Source organism: Gadus morhua, chromosome 17, assembly GCF_902167405.1.
Source record: "Gadus morhua chromosome 17, gadMor3.0, whole genome shotgun sequence".
NCBI lineage: Eukaryota > Metazoa > Chordata > Actinopteri > Gadiformes > Gadidae > Gadus > Gadus morhua.
This window is the reverse complement of record NC_044064.1, coordinates 3148408-3174586: the sequence shown is the minus strand read 5'-3', so window position 1 is coordinate 3174586 and position 26179 is coordinate 3148408. Positions and strand designations below refer to the sequence as shown.

The window sequence follows — 26179 nt, the reverse complement described above, 5'->3', positions numbered from 1 at the left end:
GCGTTTATGGAAACATTTTTAGCGAGAAATGTGCATTTTACTTTCATAATGTTCGCTCAGTGAATGTGAAGGATGTTTGGTTTGATAGTTATGACGAAGAGGGAACGCTCCGTTCACTTGCATGGACATGGACTCATCTAGCTGCGTTGGCGCGTTGACGCGTTGGAAGCGTTGAACCACCACACACTGGTCAAGCGTCAGGTTAGGCGCGTTACTCGCGTTGTCCAACGCGAGTAACGCGGTTGGTGTGGCCGCACCATAACCACCACACAATGATCAAGCGTCAGGATAGGCGCGGTACTCGCGTTATCCAACGCATATGAAAAAAAAACATAAGGGGTAACACTGTTGTTTTTTATTGGTTTTCATGAAAAAAAACATAAGGGGTAACACTGTTGTTTTTTATTGATCGTCATGAAAAAAAAACATAAGGGGTAACACTGTTGTCTTTGTCAAATAAAATATAAGGGGTAACACTGTTGTTCTTTATTGGTCGTCATGAAAAAAAACATAAGGGGTAAGACTGTTGTTTTTTATTGGTCGCCATGAAAAAAAACATAAGGGGTAACACTGTTGTTTTTTATTGGTCGTCATGAAAAAAAACATAAGGGGTAACACTGTCGTTTTTATTGGTCGTCATGAAAAAAAACATAAGGGGTAACACTGTCGTTTTTTATTGGTCGTCATGAAAAAAAACATAAGGGGTAACACTGTTGTTTTTTATCGGTCGCCATGAAAAAAAACATAAGGGGTAACACTGTCGTTTTTTATCGGTCGTCATGAAAAAAAACATAAGGGGTAACACTGTCCTTTTTTATCGGTCGCCATGAAAAAAAACATAAGGGGTAACACTGTCCTTTTTTATCGGTCGTCATGAAAAAAAACATAAGGGATAACACTGTCCTTTTTTATCGGTCGTCATGAAAAAAAACATAAGGGGTAACACTGTTGTTTTTTATCGGTCGTCATGAAAAAAAACATAAGGGGTAACACTGTCCTTTTTTATCGGTCGTCATGAAAAAACATAAGGGGTAACACTGTCCTTTTTTTATCGGTCGTCATGAAAAAAAACATAAGGGGTAACACTGTCCTTTTTTATCGGTCGTCATGAAAAAAAACATAAGGGGTAACACTCGTTTTTTATTGGTCGTCATGAAAAAAAAAATAAGAGGTAACACTGTCGTTTTTTATTGGTCGTCATGAAAAAAACCATAAGGGGTAACAATGTCGTTTTTTATTGGTTTTTCATGAAAAAAACATAAGGGGTAACACTGTCGTTTTTTATTGGTCGTCATGAAAAAAAACATAAGGGGTAACACTGTCGTTTTTTATCGGTCGTCATGAAAAAAAACATAAGGGGTAACACTGTTGTTTTTTATCGGTCGTCATGAAAAAAAAACATAAGGGTTAACACTGTCGTTTTTTATCGGTCGTCATGAAAAAAAACATAAGGGGTAACACTGTCGTTTTTTATCGGTCGTCATGAAAAAAAACATAAGGGGTAACACTGTCGTTTTTTATCGGTCGTCATGAAAAAAAACATAAGGGGTAACACTGTCGTTTTTTATCGGTCGTCATTGAAAAATACATAAGGGGTAACACTGTGGTTTTTTATCGGTCGTCATGAAAAAAAACATAAGGGGTAACACTGTCGTTTTTTATCGGTCGTCATGAAAAAAAACATAAGGGGTAACACTGTCGTTTTTTATCGGTCGTCATGAAAAAAACATAAGGGGTAACACTGTGGTTTTTTATCGGTCGTCATGAAAAAAACATAAGGGGTAACACTGTTGTTTTTTATTGATCGTCATGAAAAAAAAACATAAGGGGTAACACTGTTGTCTTTGTCAAATAAAATATAAGGGGTAACACTGTTGTTCTTTATTGGTCGTCATGAAAAAAACATAAGGGGTAAGACTGTTGTTTTTTATTGGTCGCCATGAAAAAAAACATAAGGGGTAACACTGTTGTTTTTTATTGGTCGTCATGAAAAAAAACATAAGGGGTAACACTGTCGTTTTTTATTGGTCGTCATGAAAAAAAACATAAGGGGTAACACTGTCGTTTTTTTATTGGTCGTCATGAAAAAAAACATAAGGGGTAACACTGTTGTTTTTTATCGGTCGCCATGAAAAAAAACATAAGGGGTAACACTGTCGTTTTTTATCGGTCGTCATGAAAAAAAACATAAGGGGTAACACTGTCCTTTTTTATCGGTCGCCATGAAAAAAAAACATAAGGGGTAACACTGTCCTTTTTTATCGGTCGTCATGAAAAAAAACATAAGGGATAACACTGTCCTTTTTTATCGGTCGTCATGAAAAAAAACATAAGGGGTAACACTGTTGTTTTTTATCGGTCGTCATGAAAAAAAACATAAGGGGTAACACTGTCCTTTTTTATCGGTCGTCATGAAAAAAACATAAGGGGTAACACTGTCGTTTTTTATTGGTCGTCATGAAAAAAAACATAAGGGGTAACACTGTTGTTTTTTATTGGTCGTCATGAAAAAAAACATAAGGGGTAACACTGTCGTTTTTTATTGGTCGTCATGAAAAAAAACATAAGGGGTAACACTGTCGTTTTTTATTGGTCGTCATGAAAAAAACATAAGGGGTAACACTGTTGTTTTTTATCGGTCGCCATGAAAAAAAACATAAGGGGTAACACTGTCGTTTTTTATCGGTCGTCATGAAAAAAAACATAAGGGGTAACACTGTCCTTTTTTATCGGTCGCCATGAAAAAAAACATAAGGGGTAACACTGTCCTTTTTTATCGGTCGTCATGAAAAAAAACATAAGGGATAACACTGTCCTTTTTTATCGGTCGTCATGAAAAAAAACATAAGGGGTAACACTGTTGTTTTTTATCGGTCGTCATGAAAAAAAACATAAGGGGTAACACTGTCCTTTTTTATCGGTCGTCATGAAAAAAACATAAGGGGTAACACTGTCCTTTTTTATCGGTCGTCATGAAAAAAAACATAAGGGGTAACACTGTCCTTTTTTATCGGTCGTCATGAAAAAAAACATAAGGGGTAACACTCGTTTTTTATTGGTCGTCATGAAAAAAAACATAAGAGGTAACACTGTCGTTTTTTATTGGTCGTCATGAAAAAAACCATAAGGGGTAACAATGTCGTTTTTTATTGGTTTTCATGAAAAAAACATAAGGGGTAACACTGTCGTTTTTTATTGGTCGTCATGAAAAAAAACATAAGGGGTAACACTGTCATTTTTATCCGTCGTCTTGAAAAAAGCATTAGGGGTAACACTGTTGTTTTTTATCGGTCGTCATGAAAAGAAAACATAAGGGTTAACACTGTCATTTTTTATCGGTCGTCATGATAAAAAACATAAGGGGTAACACTGTCGTTTTTTATCGGTCGTCATGAAAAAAAACATAAGGGGTAACACTGTCGTTTTTTATCGGTCGTCATGAAAAAAAACATAAGGGGTAACACTGTCGTTTTTTATCGGTCGTCATTGAAAAATACATAAGGGGTAACACTGTGGTTTTTTATCGGTCGTCATGAAAAAAAACATAAGGGGTAACACTGTCGTTTTTTATCGGTCGTCATGAAAAAAAACATAAGGGGTAACACTGTCGTTTTTTATCGGTCGTCATGAAAAAAAACATAAGGGGTAACACTGTGGTTTTTTATCGGTCGTCATGAAAAAAACATAAGGGGTAACACTGTTGTTTTTTATTGATCGTCATGAAAAAAAAACATAAGGGGTAACACTGTTGTCTTTGTCAAATAAAATATAAGGGGTAACACTGTTGTTCTTTATTGGTCGTCATGAAAAAAAACATAAGGGGTAAGACTGTTGTTTTTTATTGGTCGCCATGAAAAAAAACATAAGGGGTAACACTGTTGTTTTTTATTGGTCGTCATGAAAAAAAACATAAGGGGTAACACTGTCGTTTTTTATTGGTCGTCATGAAAAAAAACATAAGGGGTAACACTGTCGTTTTTTATTGGTCGTCATGAAAAAAACATAAGGGGTAACACTGTTGTTTTTTATCGGTCGCCATGAAAAAAAAAATAAGGGGTAACACTGTCGTTTTTTATCGGTCGTCATGAAAAAAAACATAAGGGGTAACACTGTCCTTTTTTATCGGTCGCCATGAAAAAAACATAAGGGGTAACACTGTCCTTTTTTATCGGTCGTCATGAAAAAAACATAAGGGATAACACTGTCCTTTTTTATCGGTCGTCATGAAAAAAAACATAAGGGGTAACACTGTTGTTTTTTATCGGTCGTCATGAAAAAAAACATAAGGGGTAACACTGTCCTTTTTTATCGGTCGTCATGAAAAAAACATAAGGGGTAACACTGTCCTTTTTTATCGGTCGTCATGAAAAAAAACATAAGGGGTAACACTGTCCTTTTTTATCGGTCGTCATGAAAAAAAACATAAGGGGTAACACTCGTTTTTTATTGGTCGTCATGAAAAAAAACATAAGAGGTAACACTGTCGTTTTTTATTGGTCGTCATGAAAAAAACCATAAGGGGTAACAATGTCGTTTTTTATTGGTTTTCATGAAAAAAACATAAGGGGTAACACTGTCGTTTTTTATTGGTCGTCATGAAAAAAAACATAAGGGGTAACACTGTCGTTTTTTATCGGTCGTCATGAAAAAAAACATAAGGGGTAACACTGTTGTTTTTTATCGGTCGTCATGAAAAAAAAACATAAGGGTTAACACTGTCGTTTTTTATCGGTCGTCATGAAAAAAAACATAAGGGGTAACACTGTCGTTTTTTATCGGTCGTCATGAAAAAAAACATAAGGGGTAACACTGTCGTTTTTTATCGGTCGTCATGAAAAAAAACATAAGGGGTAACACTGTCGTTTTTTATCGGTCGTCATTGAAAATACATAAGGGGTAACACTGTGGTTTTTTATCGGTCGTCATGAAAAAAAACATAAGGGGTAACACTGTCGTTTTTTATCGGTCGTCATGAAAAAAAACATAAGGGGTAACACTGTCGTTTTTTATCGGTCGTCATGAAAAAAAACATAAGGGGTAACACTGTGGTTTTTTATTGGTCGTCATGAAAAAAACATAAGGGGTAACGCCCCGTGCCCACTACCTCCGTCCGTTAATCCTTAATGGATACATCTTATTTCTCAATCATGTGAATGGTAAAGTCAAGTATAACCTCCAAACACAACCTGGTAAGTGTCTTGGTGGTGCAGCGGTCAGGGCTGGTGGCTAACGTTAGTTGACGCTCTGTAGACTAAGGTTCAAGTCCCCCCTCACTTGGTAAACTAGAAGGGAGTACCCCCAAACGTAATGGATACATCTTATTTCTTTATCATGTGAATGGTAAAGTCAAGTATAACCTCCAAACACGTTCTGGTAAGCGTCTTGGTGGTGCAGCGGTCAGGGCTGGTGGTTAATGCTCTGTAGACTAAGGTTCAAGTCCCCGCTCACACAGCCACCAGAGGGACCTTAATGGATATATCTTATTTCTCAATCATGTGAATGGTAAAGTCAAGTATAACCTCCAAACACATTCTGGTAAGCGTCTTGGTGGTGCAGCGGTCAGGGCTGGTGGTTAACGGTTAGTTAACGCTCTGTAGACTAAGGTTCAAGTCCCCGCTCACCCGGTAAACAAGAAGGGAGTACCCCCAAACGTAATGGATACATCTTATTTCTCTATCATGTGAATGGTAAAGTAAGGACTAAAGGGGTCTTGCTACTTTGTCCCGTTCTAGGGGGCCTCCCCCCCTCTAGAAAGTTTCATCAAAGGGGAAACCATTCTTTTGATGAAACTTTATAGAAGGAGGGGGGGGGTTATAATGGGGGCAGTAAAGGGACATTCACACAGCCACGAAGCAGGGAGTAGAGGGTTCAATACATTCACGTATCCAATACGGTACCTCTTGAACCTACATAGTGTCTGAAAGTTCTTCATTCTTATTAGCCGTGCGTGCGTGGACTCGAATCTGAGTCTACAGAGCGTTACCCGACAGCTCTGACCGCTTCACCACCAAGACACTTAACAGAACATGCTTGGAGGTTATACTTGACTTTACCATTCACATGATAGAGAAATAAGATGTATCCAATACGGTACCTCTTGAACCCTGGTTCTTAGCAGTGCACCTGAACCTACATAGTGTCTGAATGATCATCATGCTTATTACCCGTGCGTGGACTCGAACCTGAGTCTACAGAGCGTTAACCAACAGCCCTGACCACTTCACCACCAAGACGCTAAGCAGAGCATGCTTGGAGGTTATGCTTGACTTTACCATTCACATGATTGAGAAATAAGATGAATCCATTAAGGTACCTCTGGTGGCTGTCTGAGCGGGGACTTGAACCTTAGCAGAGAGAGCGTTAACCAACAGCCCTGACCGCTTCACCACCAAGCAGCTTACCAGAACATGTTTGGAGGTTATACTTGACTTTACCATTCACATGATTGAGAAATAAGATGTATCCAATAACATACCTCTGGTGGCCATGCGAGCGGGGACTCTAACCTTAGTCTACAGAGCGTTAACCAACAGCCCTGACCGCTGCACCACCAAGACACTAACCAGACCATGTTTGGAGGTTATACTTGACTTTACCATTCACATGATTGAGAAATAAGATGTATCCACTAACGTACCTCTGGTGGCCGTACGAGCGGGGACTCGAACCGAAGTCTACAGAGCTTTAACCAACAGCCCTGACCGCTGCACCACCCAGACGCTTCCCAGTACATGTTTGGAGGTTATACTTGACTTTACCATTCACATGATTGAGAAATAAGATGTAACCATTGACGTACCTCTGCTGGCCGTGTGAGCGGGGACTCGAACCTTAGTCTACAGAGCGTTAACCAACAGCCCTGACCGCTGCACCACCCAGACGGTTACCAAAACTTGTTTGGAGGTTATACTTGACTTTACCATTCACATGATTGAGAACTAAGATGTATCCATTACGGTACCTCTTAAACCCTGGTTCTGAGCAGGGCACCTGAACCTACATAGTGTCTGAAAGCTCGTCATTCTTATTAGCCGTGTGTGCGGGGACTCGAACCTGAGTCTACAGAGCGTTAACCAACCGTTAACCACCAGCCCTGACCGCTTCTGTCGTTTTTTATCTGTCGTCATGAAAAATCCATAAGGGGTAACACTGTCGAAATGTATCGAATAAAACATAGGGGGTAACACTGTCGTTTTTATCAAATGAAACATGAGGGGTAACACTGTTGTTTTTTATTGGTCGTCATGGAAAAAAACAATAAAAACGTCACTTGTTCCCACAAACTAACCATGGCAGGGTACAAACCCATGTCCCCAGAACAGATAGGAAACAGCTCCACCACCGAGGCACCTCTTGTTTGGTAAAAGTGTAAAAAAACACGAATATTTTATAGACATACCCAGGACTTGAACCCAGGTCGCCAGATCTCAGATAAGGTTGAATTTCTCTTTCTCCATTGCGCCACCGAGGACCACGGTGTGTAAGACGTAACACTGTTGTTATTTTCGGTCCTCATGAAAAAAAACATAAGGGGAAACTGTTATTTTTTTTCGGTCGTCTTGAAAAAAACATAAGGGGCAACACTGTCGTTTTTTAGCAGTCGTCATGAAAAAAACATAAGGGGTAACACTATGGTTTTTTATCGGTCATCATGAAAAAAAACATAAGGGGTAACACTGTAGTTTTTTTTCGGTCCTCATGAAAAAAAACATAAGGGGAAACTGTCTTTTTTTTTCGGTCGTCTTGAAAAAAAACATAAGGGGTAACACTGTCGTTTTTTAGCGGTCGTCATGAAAAAAAACATAAGGGGTAACACTGTTGTTTTTTATCGGTCATCATGAAAAAAAACATAAGGGGTAACACTGTCGTTTTTTTTCGGTCCTCATGAAAAAAAACATAAGGGGTAACACTGTCGTTTTTTAGCGGTCGTCATGAAAAAAAACATAAGGGGTAACACTGTTGTTTTTTATCGGTCATCATGAAAAAAAACATAAGGGGTAACACTGTCGTTTTTTTTCGGTCCTCATGAAAAAAAACATAAGGGGTAACACTGTTGTTTTTTATCGGTCATCATGAAAAAAAACATAAGGGGTAACACTGTTGTTTTTTATCGGTCATCATGAAAAAAAACATAAGGGGTAACACCAAGGAAAGCTTAGGAACAGCTTTCCTTGGTGAGTGTAATCTAACCTATCTAGGGGGGGGTCAGGTGCGAGGCACTCACCACAGGTCCACAGCTACCGTAGGCGAACAGCTCCGTGTCCCGGTGCAACGGGATTACACCGAATTCTGCGACCCACCAAAAAGTGTGACCCCAGAGGGCGCTGTTGCATATGTTCTGCAATCTGCACGAGTTTGAAGCGTAGACAGGCACGGAAAAAACATAAATAAAACAAAATCTCCCCACAACCCCTTACCTTTTTATTAAAGGTGCTTAATCAATACATTTGATTTGATTAGCATTTTATAGACCCATACAATGGATAGGGCGTTTAGTACGGTCCATCACCGTTGCTACTTCACCCATAAACAGCTACAGTAAGTGTTAAATTACGCTGATTTACCTTTGAGCATTTCCTATTATAGGCTACTTCGCTAGGCCGGAATCGAGCCATGGGAATGAATGTATGGTGAATGGATGAGTGCGAATAACTGTCTGTGAATTGATTACTGTGAATTACTCAATTCACAATAATTAATTTGCACAAACAGTGATTCGGAATGAATGGGTGAGTGGGAATGACTGTCTGGCAGAATGGATGGCTGGGAATGAGTGCACTCATTCACCGTCATCCAAGTTCAACTGGTAGTTGAAGTTAGAATAACATAAGAACAGGAGGATTTCATAAGCAACAAGATCCTGTACTTTCAAAGGCAGGATGTACATGGTCTATTGGAGTGTACTGAAAGATTTTATTTTTCAAGAAATAAAAATGTAATTCAACGGCTCAACATTTCAAAATGCAAAACATCTTGCATAAGATTTTAACATCTTTAAGGACTGACCTTCATAAGAACGTACGAAGCCCGACCTCCTGCGCTCGTTATTACCCGGGTAGACAACCCGTAACCCAGTGGTTCCCAAACTGGGGGTCGCGACCCCCCGGGGGGTCGCGGAGCACCGTCAGGGGGATCGCGGAGAGATGGGCCAGTTTGCATATTAAAAAAATAAATAAATAAATAAAAATAAAAATAAAATAAAAAATATATACGAATAATTATATGAAACATCAAATTAAAATACTGGCGTCAGAATAGGCTTTTAATGCACAGCCACTTTGCAGAGAGAAATCCACCTTTGAAAAGAACCCCCTGTAACCCCACCCTTTGATTCTATATTTGTCGGTTTGTCCCGCCATCGAACGTGGCAATCTCAAAGCTGTCACCAAGATTTCAAAAACTTTGTGCAGAAAGGCAAGCACACCCAAGTCACTGAAAAAAACAACTTTTCGGGGTGGGGATTGGGTTAGTATTGTTATATTGTTACTGACCAATTGTTGATGCTTTACTATTAATGGTTTTTTACTATTAATTTTTTTATAATGAAACTTAAGCCAAAAGGCTATATTTGCATATTTACATGGCTGTCTGAAGATTTATATTACATAGTAATAATAACATTATTAAAAATAACAATGATAATAATGGTGATGATTACTACTGCATAATAATAATAATAATAATAACAATAATAATAATAATGATTTTGAACATTATTATTATGCATAGTAACATTAATGCACTAAGTTGGGGGGGGGGGTGCTGTCGCGCGGAGCGGGGGGTCGCGAAAACAGTCTCAAGTCCAAAAGGGGGTCCCCTGAAAAAAAGTTTGGGAACCACTGCCGTAACCTATGTACGTTCTGTGCTGAACTTGTATGTTCCTAAGCTTTCCTTGGTGAGTGCATTCTAACCTATCTAGGGGGGGGTCTCACCACAGGTCCACAGCCACCGTAGGCGAACAGCTCCGTGTCCCGGTGCACCGGGATTACACCGGGATTACACCGAATTCTGCGACCCACCGAAAAGTGTGACCCCAGGGGGCGCTGTTGCATAGTTCTGCAATCTGCACGAGTTTGAAGCGTAGACAGGCACGGAAAAAACATAAATAAAACAAAATCTCCCCACAACCCCTTACCTTTTTATTAAAGGTGCTTAATAAATACATTTGATTTGATAAGCATTTTACAGACCCATACAATGGATAGGGCGTTTAGTACGGTCCATCACCGTTGCTTCTTTACCCATAAACAGCTACAGTAAGTGTTAAATTACGCTGATTTACCTTTGAGCATTTCCTATTATAGGCTACTTCGTAAAATGCTGTTTAGAATTAATGTTAGTATCAAGAAAAGAAAGACGTCAGTACTGACCCTAACCAGGCACACGCTAACCTATACCGTAAAACCATAGAGGAAACAGCATAATGGTGAAACACCCAACCCATGTATATTTTTTACTTATTTTTCAAATTTTACATACCTATGTATTCCTTTCCAACATTTTTTTCTTTAACAATGACGTTTCTCATATACAGTGGAAAGAATACGTTTATGCACCCATGCTAAAGTTGACCAAAAAGGAATACCTTAATTAAACAAATGATGATTTTTCCTCATTTGTCAATCGATTTCCTCTTTTTAGTCAACTTTAGCATGGGTGCATAAACTTATTGTTACCACTGTGTCTCACAAAACATATTTACTCTTGGACTTCAGTACACAATCCAACAGAGCCATCAAGCTCCCATTCTCCTTTCAGGAAAAGACAAACTACAAACTAAAGAACAGTCTAGAAACTAACCCTGGAGTACACACTAAAGCCAAAAACTGGCCCAACAATCTAGTAGGAGCCTAAACTAAACCAAAACTGTCTTGAGAAGTCCCGTTCACAGCTTCACCCCCAGCCCTTCCTGGGTTGCTGTAGAGAGCCTGGCAGCTTTGAGACCTGGGAATGTCCTCTCCCTCTCGATCCATATGCTTGGCTAGGCATCGAGGTCGACATCAAATCATTCACAATCGTTCCGTCAGACTTCTGCACCACAGGGGAAGCCTGTGCCTTATCCACAAACTTGACGTACACCAATCCCTTGGGCTTTCCCGAGCGATAGGTGACCTGTCTGACATCTTTAACAGTGCCGCCATGGCATATTTACAACTCCTCTTTCTCACATCGTCTTTCTCCATTGCGCCACCGAGCTACACAGTCTGAGATACTGGGAAGTTCTACTTGTAGTTGACGTTAGAATAGACATGACTCATCATTTTATCACAAAAGAGACAGTGCTTGCCTCGTTTAAACAACAGCGACCGGAAGAGGACTCAAACACATTGTCCTTATCGCACGGGACTCACTCACTGGTAACATGGGCCATCTCCGTTGTGCAACAGAGCCGTACACTCCGAGCCTCTCGGAGATTTACTTGTAGTTGACGTTAGAATAGACGTGACTTTACAGTAAAAGGATTGAATCGCAAACGAGACACAGCTAGGCTACTCTCACTCACACAACACCAACCTGAACAGGACTTTCATTGTGGGTTGAAAGTTAATATCAATAAACAAAAAAATATATATTCTGAAATATTTTTTGCTAAAATAAATAAGAATGTGAAAATACTTTTGTTTCGTGCAATTGTGTAACCAGGTTGTGTTCTTGTCCATGCCTCTCTCCCCAGACGCCTCGACATATGCACATTTTCTGTTCAACGCCTTCGACACGGACCACAATGGATCTGTGAGTTTTGAGGTGAGATTTGAGTGGCCGTAATGGAAGAACACGTCCAATCCTTAAAGGATGTACAACCTTTTGTATGGTTTTGGATAATTTACATTTAGGGCATTTAGTACATTTGTCAGAAGATAGGTACAGTAAGCATGTTCATAGAAACAAGTGCCAAGCACTTGTTTCTAGGAACCTGTAATTCCCCGTAAACAACAAAGATGGCTAGGTTGAGTTGCTAAAAGATGCCAAGTACTGTTTGTAGTACTATTATAGGATCATGCTTAAACTGTGTATTTTTTTTAAAACATTCTTACTAGAACATCCAAGTTCTGTTGAAGCCAATCTTTATTCAACTGTGCCTAGTATTTAACATGCATAAATGGGAGTTTCCAATATGATTAAACCATGATGAACAACGCATGCACATCAAATGGACACTTGAAGCAGATTGACGGCCCCTAATGTGTTTGCTTGCTTGGCTGCTCTGAAACAGAAAGCGCTTCATTATTTGTTGGTCTGAGCCTCAGGTTCTGACAGTTGTGAAATGAAATGACCCCAGGCTGCAATGTAACGGATAAAAACTCATCCAACGAAAAAAGTTTGCTTCGAGGATACCCGCGGATAGTGTTGCAGACCTCCCCAGGGCGTTAGATAAGCCCACAACATGACTCATTTTAATTAAAACCAGCCAGTTTGCGATGGCTATTAGCATGCGATTAATATTCATGAAGGTATAATCTTGCTTATTAGTACAGAGAAGCCTCTCGGTGGTTCCTCGTCTCTCTGATTGATGTGTAGTTCTGATTGTTGTGTAGTGTTGTGTGTCAGTTCGGTCCCATTCTAAGCCACCCCCCCCCCCCCCCCCCCCCCCCCAACCCCTGGGTTTACTGGGATTATATTTATTATTAGTGCCGATTTGATTCAAAACAATCGATATTAACAATATGATATTATTGTTGTTTTTCGGTTGAGCGTGTTTCACTTACATTTTCAGATAGTTTTTTTAATTAATGTCTCGTCACCTTTAAATAATTGTTTCAAATTAATCCTACCCTTTTGAATTCTAGTGATAATATTTCTAGCATATAAAATCCTTTGACATTCTTTCTTTTCCAGTTTTACAAAAAATGTGCTTAAAAAAAAATACATATTTTCGAAAGCATTTTGAAACCGTTATCCAAACTGTGAATCTTGTTTCAAACGTCAGGATTTCGTCATGGGCCTCTCGATCCTCCTGAGGGGAACCATCACGGAGAAGCTCAACTGGGCCTTCAACCTGTACGACATCAACAAGGACGGCTACATCACCAAAGAGGTACACACACACAAACACACACTTAAGTTTTTGTAGTGCTGCGGTTGTGGCTTTTATAAATATATAAGCCATCTAAAATGTGTTCCAGGAAATGCTGGACATCATGAAGGCGATCTACGACATGATGGGGAAGTGCACGTATCCGGTGCTCAAAGAGGAGACACCGCATCAACACGTGGAGATATTCTTCCAGGCAAGGACCCTGGAGCCTCTCTATCTTAGTACACCCACACACACGGAGGGATACTCAACACTCTGTAGTACTATACTCACTATGTTGTTTTCCCCACAGAAAATGGATAAGAACAAAGACGGCGTGGTCACCATCGATGAGTTCATCGACTGTTGCCAAAATGTAAGATGTCTTCTCAGAGCGTCTGTTTCTGCGAGGCTTGAGTGTAATGTTGTGAAGGGTGAATTCTGTTCTGCTGTTGATACCAATCAAAATAATTGGGGCTGGCTTGTTGTTTTGGCTACCTAGTTTAAATAAGGTCGCTCTTTCGTTACTTTGATGGTGAAATCAAGCTCTGTGGTGAGGATATGTGATTTAAAACAAGCACGAAAAGCAAAGTCGTTTTAGTAGATGCCTTGTTTGAAAGTGAGCAACAGCGAACAGTGTGGCACATGTGTTTCATTTATATATATTTTTAATTTGACAACTTGGGACTTCTCTACCTGTTATTTCATCCCGCAGGACGATAACATCATGCGGTCGATGCATCTGTTTGAAAACGTCATCTAAACCGTGGAGATGATATGACCGCCGAGGCTATGGTGGGGGGGGGGGGACGCCGTCGTGGTCTTCATCCTCATAATCTTCACCCGGGCTCCACTCTGCCCGGTCTGGACTGTAGGGAGCAGACCCACGTTTCAACGTTTCACGCCCACGGGTCTGAAGAGAGAATTTAAATGGGGCGGCTCAGTGGAAGCAGTCTCAAAATGACATTCTATTAATAATTAACATTTCTAGATCAATGTTCAACACTTTGTTTCATTCCTGAATGGTACACGTGTTGCCTGGGAGGAATACCTTTCACAACAAGGAATAATTACTATGTTTACGGTCACATTGTGTTTCTTTGCAAGCGATAACCCGGGTCAGCTTTCAGCATTATTGACCGAGGAGTTTTATCACTAAGATGAGTGTGTAGTTTGAGAACAAGAGTCATAGCAAGAGATTATTTATTTTTCTGTTGGCCGTAGTATTTGCTTTGAAGGATCAAAATCACTGTGATATAATCCATTCATAATTAACATTAAGGAAATAACTAACGATCATCCTATTGATTTTATATTTGAAACTCAGTTTCCGTCAGATTTTCAACGTTTCTGGAGTGTTCTTACCATAAGTTACACGATGTTGTCTGTACTGTGTTCCCCAAAGTGAGCATTCACAGAACTTAGATTGTACAATTTTTAATATTGTACATATTATAGATGATTTAATTGCTTTAGATAAAAACCTCTATGAAAAACTTTTGAACTTTATTCGTGTTTACTTGCCAACTAGAATGAGACCACGCAGAAATTGTGTGAAATCAGACCTTTCAATTCTAACTTTATCAACAGAAGCACAGGGATACATATAAATATATATTTACCATGAGTATAAAATTAAACAATATCTTAACCAGAGATAGGCTGCTTTCAATGTTTTTCATTTAATCTGATGCGTATTACCTTGATGCAATGATGCATACTTTCCGTAATTCCTCTACGAGTTTCAAAAGGGTTCATTTTGCTGTTTTTCCCCGAAAGGCAATGGTTTGAGTTTATTTATATGGCATTGTTGCCATTGGTTAATCGATTGCCAGTTGTACAGTATTACAAGCGATTATCTTACAGCCTTTTTAAATGTTGGCTACACGTACTTATTTGTGTGTTTTAGTGAGCGTGTTGTTTGTCTCTTACTATGTGGTAGTTTGTATGGGTCTCTTTCGATCTTGGGTAAATGTGCTTTTGGCTTTTTGCCCTCTGACCTCCCATCCTTTTTCCTTGCCATGTTGGTATGGAGTACTAATCCGAGCAGAAGGCCTGCTGGCTAAACCTTTACTTTATTTGATACTTGATGTTGACAAATGGCCCTCTGTCTCAATTAGAAAACTGTATTCATATAATTTAGATACCAGCTGTGTTGGTTCTTACAAATGCTTTTAACCACGAAAAGTTAGTTTTTAGGAAATGCAAACAGATAGAACACTACATTAATTTCTGAATGAGGCATGCTCGTTATTGATTAAGCATGCATTTCCCTTTTGAGAGGAGTACTTGAAATTGTGTTTCTGAGCAGAGGCAACGTGTTCATTGTTAAGTCAAAAGAGATGACTCGTCTTTTTCATTGCGTTGTTTTGTTTTGTTTTTTATGCCTTGACCCTTAAGGAAATGTAAAGTTGATCAACACATCTCTATTTAAAAATTTGATATGTATTTGTGTTTGTCTGAGAAAATGGTTGAATCTACTACGGCTGGTGTTTCATCCCATGACTTTCATGCAACTTTCAAAACATTTCTGGAGGTGGTACATTTAAATATTTTATCATAATACTTTGCGCCTGATTTGTTAACTCATTTACAAAATATTTTCAGGCTGGACAATTTCTTGATAAGGGACTCATTACCAATCAAAAATAGTTGTATAACCACATTTGTCGATATTTTTTTCTAGTTCAGCCCCTCACATGATACTATTTTGCCCTAACAACATTTGTTGGTTTGGGCCTGGGGTTATTCAAGAAAAAACAATTAAAACAGAAACAAAACTCCGTTTTTGGTTTATTATTGTGCTGAAATTAACTAACGTGACGAGACAAAAATTGGTGCGACACTGCCATCTTGTGGTGCTGCGGATATTACACCCAACTGGAGATTGGACTCAGTAGAGTTCAAGCTGATGGGGAGCATGTTGAAAACGGGACATTATTCTGAATAGGGCTGCATTAAATCCGGGGTAAGTTTGTGAATTAGACTACAATACTAAAGGATGTACACCGACAGACATTTATGTCCAGTTGTGTAGAGTACATTTTATAAGAACGACAATAAACCGATGAGAATGTCTCCGTCTCTGTGAAGCCGATCCACAGGGATACTAAACTGTCTTGGGGCCCTGAGCTATGGTCCTTTGGGGCCACCCATCAAAGCCTACAGTAAGCCGTGTCGGGTGACTAGTGTAAGAGTATGAAACGTAAATCGTAAATCTGACCAGTCGACCACAACAAAGAGGTGAGAGGTGATCGTAGCAAGAGAGCTGCAATTTGTCCATCCCAGACAATGGGTTTGATTCCCGCCACGGGTATCGATGGTGTACTGCAGAGCTGTTCTATTAATAAACGCGACATGGGTTTAAATTTCACAGATGGCCTTATCCATCAAAATGCAATCTTCGAAAAGTTGCAATGTCATTTGAATTGCAAAGTCAATCATAACCTCTCACCTTCTTTCAGAGTGCCTCCCAGTGGGGCGGTAGAGCCAGCTGCCATTGGTCAAAACTGCATACCTGGGACCAAGTCCTGTGAAGAGCACTCATTTTATTTTAAACAGGTGAAGTACATGGGTTGCATCCATGATGCATTAGTCACCACTGGTTCTCCCGTCGGTTTAGTGGTTATCACACACACACACACACACACACACACACACACACACACACACACACACACACACACACACACACACACACACACACACACACACACACACACACACACACACACACACACACACACCTTAAGGAAAAAATAAAATAAAAATACAGTGTCAATATTTTTGTTCAGGATTTTAATAAAAACAAAAACTGGATAGGAATTTGATAGAAATGTACATTTGCAAACCATTCAGCTCAGCAGTCCACTATGCTTTAATTCCGTCTTTCCAATTGCACTGAAATCGCTGGGCTTCCTTTCGACGTACAGAAGAGTAAAGGTACTTTTACCTGAGACACGTTTGCATACAACCCCATAGAGTGGACCGTGTTTTTATACCGTTTAAGGCTGGTGGTAATATAGCACACATTTTACACACTTCATGGAGACAACTTTCCAATAAGCTCATTGATTAGGCTACATGATAAACTAAGCTTTCCTTTGTTTAAATCAAATGCCTTGTCATATCACTTAGACAGAAGAAAAAGCAGAAGAAGAAAAGACATAGCACAATGCTTTAGTTGGAGAAAATTAAAATATATATATATATTATTGGAATGTATAATTACGTGGTGAAAGTTTTTATTACATTATGGTTTGGCAGTTTGGCACTGATAAGTGATTGGGTTTATAGCTGGTGGGAGAATAACCCATTGCTACAGCAATGGTGCTCAGTGGAGCCTGAACAGAAAACAAAAATCAAATTACCCTCACCTGAAAGCATCCTCACCTAACTGTTATTCAGGAAAAACGGTGAAACAGAAAGTAGAATCAAACGCCTTGATTCTTCCGTTTAAGGTTTTTATCTCATTGGAGGAGTTCAGGGCTGAACTTCCTTTCAGGTTCAATAAGCGGACCCCAGGTGTGTCGCATCAGCGCTTAATCAAGCACCCAATCAGCCCGGTTCTACATGCAGTAGCACTGTTTCACCTATGGAGGGAGCCCTCTGCAACGCAAACCAATGTGGCGTTCTGTCGCTACTTTTCGCACGATAGCTCACGTATATTCAACCGAAACAAATCGTAATACTTTTTCTAAATAAGCGTGCCTCTGGTTGCCAAGGAAAACATGTAATTATCGCAAAAAAAGTATTTGAAATACAAATGAATATCTTTTTCAGTCACATTTGGGTCGTCAATTAGTTCCATAGCATTGGATTTAACACTAAAATACATTCTGGAAACCTATTTCCTTTTCCATTCAACAATCTAATGAAATAGAGATTTAATAGTAAAGTTTACTTCTTAAAGGCAAAATACTTTCTATTTGGTTGGAAATGTGATCTGATTTTGAAATGTATTTGTATAGAGCATATCATACAAGTATGTATATCATAATTGGTAGTGAATTACAAAATAACTAATTTGTACTACTATCATTCGGAATCATTCGGAACAAATAATGGCACAGCGAATCTTACTTATAATTGTAAACATAAGAAATGGAAACGTAAATTATCCCTTTTTGTTTGCAAACCTGCCCGTTTTAAATGTATAAAGGGTTCGAGAGAGAGAGAGAGAGCGATAGAGCGAGAGAGAGATAGAGAAACAGAGAGACAGAGAGACAAAGAGAGAGAGACAGAGAGAGACATTCTCTGCCCAAAAAAAGAAAAAAAAAGGGTTTTGGTAATCTTTCACAAAGTATAACGTTATATTGCACAAGGCGATTGGCTAGGAGGGCGGCCGGGTGGGGTGAGGTGGGCTCTGATTGGTTCATTATGATGGTCCCGCCTCTCCCTCTTCCTCCTTGTGAATCTCCAGGACGGAAACCAAAACTACAAGGTTCCTCAGTCCAGAGCAGAAATGAACTTGTTCCTGTGGGGTTCAACCAGTTAGAACCAGTAAGAACCAGAGCTTGTTCTCCAAGGCAGCTTCAGTCCACAGTCCACAGGATCAGCATCAACAGGGCTCCCCCCCCCCAACCACCCGCTGTCTGTCTGCTCCTTTCTGAACCCTAAACCGTTGATACGGACCCTGTGGAGGTGGGGTCCCCTGACGTCAACACTCAGTCACTCACACACACACACACACACACACACATTCTCAGCTACACACACTCGCAGGCACACACAGACTCACAGACACACACACTCTCAGGCTGACAAACACATGCACACACTCGCTCACAGACACACACACACATACACACACTCAAGCGCGCACTCAGGGGTTGTGCGAACGACGGACGGACAGCCTGGGGTTGCCGGGTTACGGGTGGGGGTGGCGGGGGTGGTGGGCGGAGTTAGGTGAGCAGCGTCCTGATCTCGCGGTGGACGTAGCACAGGAAGTCCATGTAGGAGGCGCCGCCGTACAGCCCCTTGTCCTCCACCAGGAACTGACGGAACAGCACCTCCAGCTTGTCCTTGGATCGCACGATCTGCAGCTGATGGGGGGGGGGGGGGGGGGGGGGGAGAGTGAGGAGCCGCGCAGGAGTACATCGAGGACAGTGTGGTCATGGTGGGTCAAACCACTGGTTTTCTGTACAAACAAATATTGAGGATGCAGAATGTTTTATTTGCGGGTAAGGCTTTCACGTAATGTGATTTTTATTTCATTATTTAATTATTGACACAATATCGAAAAAATATCTGTTCCTTCTAAGCTACAGCAGCAATGTGTTTACCTGCTCTGGCCACTAGGGGGAGGCAAAGAGTCTTCGGCCGTGTTTGATTGAAACGTGATTTCCTCTTTGTTACAGACCAGCGCTAGCGTTTGTTAAGAGGTAGGCTATTTCATCCCAATCCATCATGGAAGATAATCATCGCAATCATGTCAAACCCACAGATTACCAACAATCACTTATTGTTATGTTGTCATACACAATATATATATATATACAATATATATAATAATGTTTTCCTAGTATGGGACAGCACCCAGGACCTTACCTTCATGGAGTTGGGTCTCTGCTGCATCAGGCTGCTGACGATGGCCCGGACCTTCCTGGACTGGGGGCTGTCCAACTCTGGCAGCACATTCTGGAACCAACGCACCCCAGCACACATGAGTGGGCCATCCCAAAGAGGTTATCCATCACCAGTGGGTTCAATCCCGTGGGCTTAGCCCGGGGCTTTACCAGGCAGCAGAGACTCAGAGATACAGGTGACGTGTTCAGATGGGGATCAACGTTCCTGACGTGCGTTCAGTCGGAAACCAGGAAAGCTGGTATGAGGGTATCGGGGTATGAGGGTAGAGGAGCGGGCTAGGCAAAGCACCTGAACCTCTTATTTCACTGCAGAGCTGACCCGAGCAGACGCACATGGGCCTACACCTGCATGCACTTATCCCGCGGAGAGCGTTTACAGCACTGATTCATTCCACGTCTCGAAAAACAACGGGAGAGAGAGAAAAGCGCGAGTAATCTTCCTGATTCATTATCCGTGACAAGTTGTTTTAGGTTCTGAAGAAGGGGAGGGGGGGGGGGGGGGGGGGGGGGGGGGGGGGAGTGGATTCCAGGTGAGTTATGGGAGTTGCGGTCCGGCCCGCAGGGCAGTAAATTTGCATGGAAAAACAAGGATTACAAGACATCTTGGGGAAATTGCGAAACCGTCTGTTGATTTTAAATTAATCACATGCCCTGCTTTAAAGCTGCACTATGTCACTCTTTCCTCGCAGCCGGTCGACTTTTATCCAACGTAAAGTTACCTGTTCTTTCCACAGACTAAACCCATTAATCCTGGGGTTGATTGAGCCATGTCCCGGAGGGATTGATCCTTAGAAATCACTCCAATTAAGGCTGGAGTGAAACTGTGGGTTTAAAGCTAAGGTATGCCATTTGGAAAAACCAACCAGAGTAAGCTAGATTTTGTAAGTATCCAACCCAAAAAAAGAAGATTAATAAATAGCTGACTAGCTTTAGCAGTAGCCTTGTGGAAGACTCTGGTCATGTGTACTTAGTGCGCATAACTAGATTACATGTTTGGACCGGCTTATTGCCTGAAACAGCCACCGATTTGTTTCTCGTCAGAGAATTGGATACATTTATTGCTGTAAAGTTGTCTAGAGACGTTCAACAAATAAGTAAAAAAAAAATGCCTCTTATGAATTTTGCCTTTTCTAGCTTTATGTATAATTGAAATGGACTTCATTGAGTACATAATACTTAAGTATTAATTAAGTATTAAGTATTTCAATAGGTTTCTTTTTCAGCAAAATATTATGATATCTTATAATTGTTAGTATTTGTTACCATCTATCTGTAGACAGATGGTAACAAATAATAGATAGATGGTGTTTTCTTTTTTATCACTCTGTTATATTAGATGTAAAGACTTTATCGATAAAAAGATATATCCATCTATAAAGTCTGGCATCTTAAACGTCAAAGTACACCGAAACACTGAACCCGATCAGTGGTGAATTGAATCACCAAACAGGTGGTCAGTTTGAGGGTGAGGGGAGCCTGCGTGCGTTGCTGACCGTGTTGGGCTGCAGGTGAGCGAGCGAGGGCAGGTTGAAGAGCCCCTGGATGAGCTCGGGGGGGCAGGCCTGGCCCAGCCACAGGAAGAGGGCGTGGCCGTTCTCCAGCAGGAAGGCTCCGCCGTCCGAAAGGCGGTCCTCGGAGCAGCGCAGCGGCGACGGCACCGCCTCGCCCTCCAGCTCCATGTTGTGCTGCCGAAAGATCGGAAACGTTACAATTGATCGGAAATCTATTTTATTCGAAAAACCATCATACATATTGATCATTGTGGTTGGGCTTGGCTAGTTTCCTTCTCAGCATCGGGGGGGTTAGCACAAATAATCGTTAAAAATACCAAATATTTCGCAAACTTGGATTACGCTACAGATGGGTTAATTCAACGACCTTGCCAACACATACCAAGCAGCGACATAAACAAAATATAAACAATCGTAACCAACTGTCCAATCTTAATCTGCACAATTGCAAACAACCACAAAAAAAAATACACAACACAACACACAAACGAACAGTGGCATAACAAAGTCTAATCGCTGGGCGGGCGAGAACTCAACACAGGAACTCAATGGAACGTTGAGTTCCACTGAGTTCCACTGAGTTCCACTGAGTTCCATTCAAAACCATTTCTAGCCGAGTCAGAGTCCGCCCCTGCCTCTCGGTGAACCCCCCCGTCCCCCCGTCCCCGTCCCCGTCCCTCACCAGTGGGATGAGGCGGGGGTACAGCAGCAGCTGGGTGTCCTCCACGCCCATGGCCATGACGGCCAGCCGCTGATGGGCGCGGTCGTCCGTGGACAGCTCCGTGCTGCCCACCAGGGGGGCCGTCTTCATCAGGCTGTTCATGTACACCGGGAACACCTTCATGGTCTCGGGCAGGATCAGCTGGGAGGAGGGGGGGGGACGGATGGAGAGGAGTCCATTAGACCAGCCAGAGAAGTCATTACATTTAGGCCCAATCCCATTTCTACCCCTTACCCCTTCCCCTTACCCCTCCCCCTTGTTTTGAAGGGTAAGGGGTAGAAATGGGATTGGGCCTTACATTACATTTCTAAGTCGTGTTACGTAAATTGTTACAGTGGTCTCATTGGGGTAGAAAATATGTATGTCCAGTACGGTATGACACTATTAAGCCGATTGATGAATTACCTGAAGGCTTTTATGAATAACTAGACTTTACCAAATATATACAACGCTAACAGAACAAACTAAAATCCAGCGAAATTGAAATGGATCAATGAATACAAATATTATCGACACGCAATGACATGTTACTGCTTGGCACTTGTTTCTATGAATATCTTTAATGTACCGACAGCGATATGTTGATTCTCTTTCATCTGACGAATGTACTTATTATAGCGTCTGCTAAATACCCTGAATTTAAATGTAAATATAAATGACATGTTGAGTCAACATTCCGTCTTTGGATCCAGAGCGTCTTGAATTGGACTACGCAGTGAAACAAAACTCTGCACAGCCTTTTGCGGGACATGTGTCAGACCCCTGGGAAGAGCTGCACCAACATCACATAAAATCGTGAGACACAGTTTCTTGTATTTGGGAGCGTGGTCAGTGGTCCACCGACCTGGCTGGCGGCAGAGGGGCTGGCACAGTTCTTGCGGTAGCAGGCCAGCATGTGGGCGGTCTGGTTGACCAGGATCTCCCGGACGCTCTTCAGTGGCTGCTTCAGGATGGCACGGTAGGCTGGGGAACACCGGGATGATAAACAGTTGTTAGCTTCAGGATGGCGCGGTAGGCTAGGGAACACCGAGATAATAATCATTTATTAGCCATCGGTATTTATATTATTGACTGTAAAAAGGCGCTTGACACCGGGGGAATATTATAGAGACGTTGTAAAACGAAGTAATCTCGAAATGAGTTTAAATGTGTTTAATATTAATAAAGAAAAACAATACATACAATGTGAATAAAAATAACAAACTGAACTTATTCAAGTCAAGTTTATTAAAACCATTCACATGTTTTGTGTAAGAGCCCGCTTTACGAAAAAAGTTAATAACTGCCTTGGCGTTTTTTGAGCTCAGACATTTTTTATATAAAAATGGAGTTTCATCCACCAATTAAAACCGTTGTGGATGGCCGTAAAGGGTTAAACGGCCATCGTTGCAGTTTCGCAGGGATTTCGCTCCTGATATTGTAGGAGATGTCATCCGCAGTCATCTTTACGAGGAGAGCATGTGGTCCCGGTTACCAGGAGAGATATTAATCCCAGTGGCTGGTAAGCCGACGAGCAGCCATGTTAAACCAGACTTTAGGGTGATGTATGGAGTGGCAAGGAGAAGGAGTAGGGGGGTCAGCCTGGGGTCAAACCCAGGCCCCCGCATTACAGTGTGGGGCTGTCTGTCAGCACGTCTTAGGTATGATGAACGTGCGTCTGAAATAAAGCACTGCTCAGACTCCTTTTCTCATTATTACTGCTACTTGGACAACGTTTGCTAAAGCCTCTGGCAGGTCAACTTGTACTTTTTCATGTTTTTCCCAACGGGAAGGTGTTTGAGGAGTCATGCTGGCATTGTTAAACCGGCAATATATATCAATTAATACTGTTAATACTGAGATATGATCACACTTTAATTCATCTGGCATAATGTATCTTCTAACTAAAAACAACAAATGAACGTCTCAACTGGCTCGGTTATGACGTCTCGATGACTGATTAGCTTCTAATTCAATTGTTGGCATAGTGGAATATATATCCGTCATCTTATCATCACTATGAAGGTATTAAGGCTGTAAACAAAGCGAACGCATACATTTTAATAACTGCTATTTTCCAACTGACATTTCTAACCGACATTTTCAAACTCAAATTGAGGTTCAAATAAGCTGAGGAACACAGAAGAGTTACTGCGGTGTGGAAACGCAAATCTTTAAAATCGTGTGACCTTGGGTGAGGAGAGGGGTCGGGAACGAACAGAGAGAGTTGGATGGTCACCTGTTTTGGCGAAGAAGTTGATGAGCGAGTCCGTCTCGCAGCTCTTGAACAGCTCCATCAGCTGGGAGCTGCAGTTCAGACTGAGGTTGTGGACGCGCAGACGCCTCTGGCCCCCGACGGTGGTGTAGAGCAAGGCACACTGGGTAATACGGACAGACGGACACGGGTTTACAACAACAGCAGATGACACGATTGTTATAATCGAAGCGCTGGTGATGTATCGTGTCTGATGATATAAAATACAACGATGTGGTGCTGCTGTGTAGCTCAACTGGTAGAGCAAGGCATTAACATCGCCAGGGTTGATTCCCACCGGGGCTGTTTTACGCTGACAATGTTTGATAAGTTATTGTGCGACACTTTTGATAGAAACTCCCACGAAAGGACATTCATACGATTATCCACCAAATGGTTTAAAAGATAATAACTAACCAATGGCTAGCAAATATTTGCTGGGCGGATTATTATTGTGTTTCATTACAGGCCTGTAACAAAACACACCTGTAGATTATATTTCCCATTCATCGGTTTGCTGCGTGTGTGTTGAGCGTGCGTTGTGCGCGCACTGCATGTGCGTTGTGCGTGCGGTCCCCGTGACGCGCGTACCTGCATGAAGGCGCCCGTCTCCTCGCTGAGCGTGTCGTCGTGCTTCAGCTCCACCGTGATGGCGTGGTCACAGTCCACCGCCGCCAGCTCCACGTCCGTCGTGTTGTTCATGTACACGCCGCCGAAGAAGTCTGTCGCCCGGAAGCCTGGCGGGACGGCGACAGAGGGGAGTTACTGCGGGTTGGCTTTCAAACGGGAGGTTGCTAGTTCAACCGGCTCCACTTAGCTCGGTGTCGCGGTGTCCCTGAGCGAGCCTTGCATGGTAGGCACCGACGTGAATGTGTGTGTAAATGGATGTAATTCGCTTTGGAAAAAGTGTCTGATTAACGCCCTAAGTGCAAGCTATATGATGATGTGGTTTGACCTTGGATGCTTCTTATTTTACAGTTGAAACTCACACTGCTCAATAGAAACCCTGCTTAAAAAAAAAAATGTAACCTTCACTACCATTTACACAATTATTGTTGGCTTAGGGAATTTTATCTAAAATGATTGTTAAAAGTATCCAGGTTGAAAAATCCTTCAGTACCCCTTTAACTTAATTCCCATATTTTTGCAGGTTTACAGGTTTTTGCATACCTGTGCTGGTGCGGACGCGCATGATGGCGTCAAACCCGATGGGCTTCTCCACATCCTTCCTCAGGTCCCTCAAGAAGTGTTCCCCGTCGGTCTCCACCTAGGAACCCAAGAACAGCGGTCAGGCTGCAGTTCCTTCTCTAACCGCCGGGGGGCGGTTAGAGAAGGAACTGTTGTTACCGTTTCACTGATCCACGCACATACTTGTTGAATTTTCATGGAATTCAATTTTGTTTGGATGATTTTTCATAAACTGTGATGACGACTGTGATAAACTGTCTTTTGAATTCTCGTTAATTACTACTCTTTCTGTATCACTTGAGGCCAACTACTGAGTAAATATAAATAAAGCAAAGCTAAACGTTGTTTTTTTTACATCTGATCTAAAGTATGCTTCAAATGCACATGCCTGGCCTGTAGCCAGAGACAATAGCCTAACTAGAAAGTATCCACAGTTTCATTAATAGATTTTTTCCCATTTCGGGCCACATAAACGTCCATGTTTTAATCGATTGTAATGTGTTCTAAACGCACACACGCACAGACACACACACACACACACTCAACCCATCAACACAGCAACAAACACACAAGCAATATAACACTCACACCCCCACACACACACAAACACGGAAACACACACACACAAACACACACACACACACACACACAAAAACACCAGACAATATAAAACACACACACGAACACAGAACCGACCCATCCACCCACCCACACACACACACACCTGGAAGTTGCTGTACTTGTAGACGGCGCCTCCGGTGTGCGCGGGCACATCCCCCATGGTGGCGATGTCCAGGTACTGGCTGGGGAACAGGAAGAGGTCCACGCTGCAGCCCTGAGCTACACAGTCCTTGGACAGCTGCTCGTACACGCCCTTCACCGGGTGGAACAGCGTCTGATTGGGCGGCAGACACATCAATCAGT

The 26179-nt window shown here is 41.7% G+C and overlaps 2 protein-coding genes across 6 annotated transcripts in view; one reads left to right on the top strand and one right to left on the bottom strand.

The window, feature by feature from the left end:
• The window catches only part of kcnip4a (potassium voltage-gated channel interacting protein 4a), a 113540-nt gene extending 97741 nt beyond the window's left edge, over nucleotides 1-15799 (top strand). For all 3 annotated transcript variants that reach the window (XM_030338493.1, XM_030338494.1, XM_030338495.1), the window contains 5 exons: nucleotides 11675-11745; nucleotides 12929-13036; nucleotides 13125-13229; nucleotides 13329-13391; nucleotides 13731-15799. In XM_030338493.1, coding sequence (XP_030194353.1) covers nucleotides 11675-11745; nucleotides 12929-13036; nucleotides 13125-13229; nucleotides 13329-13391; nucleotides 13731-13778 — 395 coding nt within the window. In that variant the 3' untranslated portion in view covers nucleotides 13779-15799. The remainder of the gene's footprint in view (nucleotides 1-11674; nucleotides 11746-12928; nucleotides 13037-13124; nucleotides 13230-13328; nucleotides 13392-13730) is intronic.
• sec24d (SEC24 homolog D, COPII coat complex component) overlaps nucleotides 8223-26179 on the bottom strand; it is a 33648-nt gene continuing 15691 nt past the window's right edge. For 2 of the 3 annotated variants that reach the window (XM_030338482.1, XM_030338483.1), the window contains 9 exons: nucleotides 25980-26150; nucleotides 25238-25334; nucleotides 24659-24804; nucleotides 24053-24191; nucleotides 22679-22797; nucleotides 21796-21975; nucleotides 21096-21287; nucleotides 19565-19654; nucleotides 16793-19059 (listed from right to left, as the gene is read on the bottom strand). In XM_030338482.1, coding sequence (XP_030194342.1) covers nucleotides 18919-19059; nucleotides 19565-19654; nucleotides 21096-21287; nucleotides 21796-21975; nucleotides 22679-22797; nucleotides 24053-24191; nucleotides 24659-24804; nucleotides 25238-25334; nucleotides 25980-26150 — 1275 coding nt within the window. In that variant the 3' untranslated portion in view covers nucleotides 16793-18918. Of the gene's footprint in view, nucleotides 8346-16792; nucleotides 19060-19564; nucleotides 19655-21095; nucleotides 21288-21795; nucleotides 21976-22678; nucleotides 22798-24052; nucleotides 24192-24658; nucleotides 24805-25237; nucleotides 25335-25979; nucleotides 26151-26179 lie in introns of those variants that run through there. The other variant, XM_030338484.1, reaches the window with a different exon arrangement.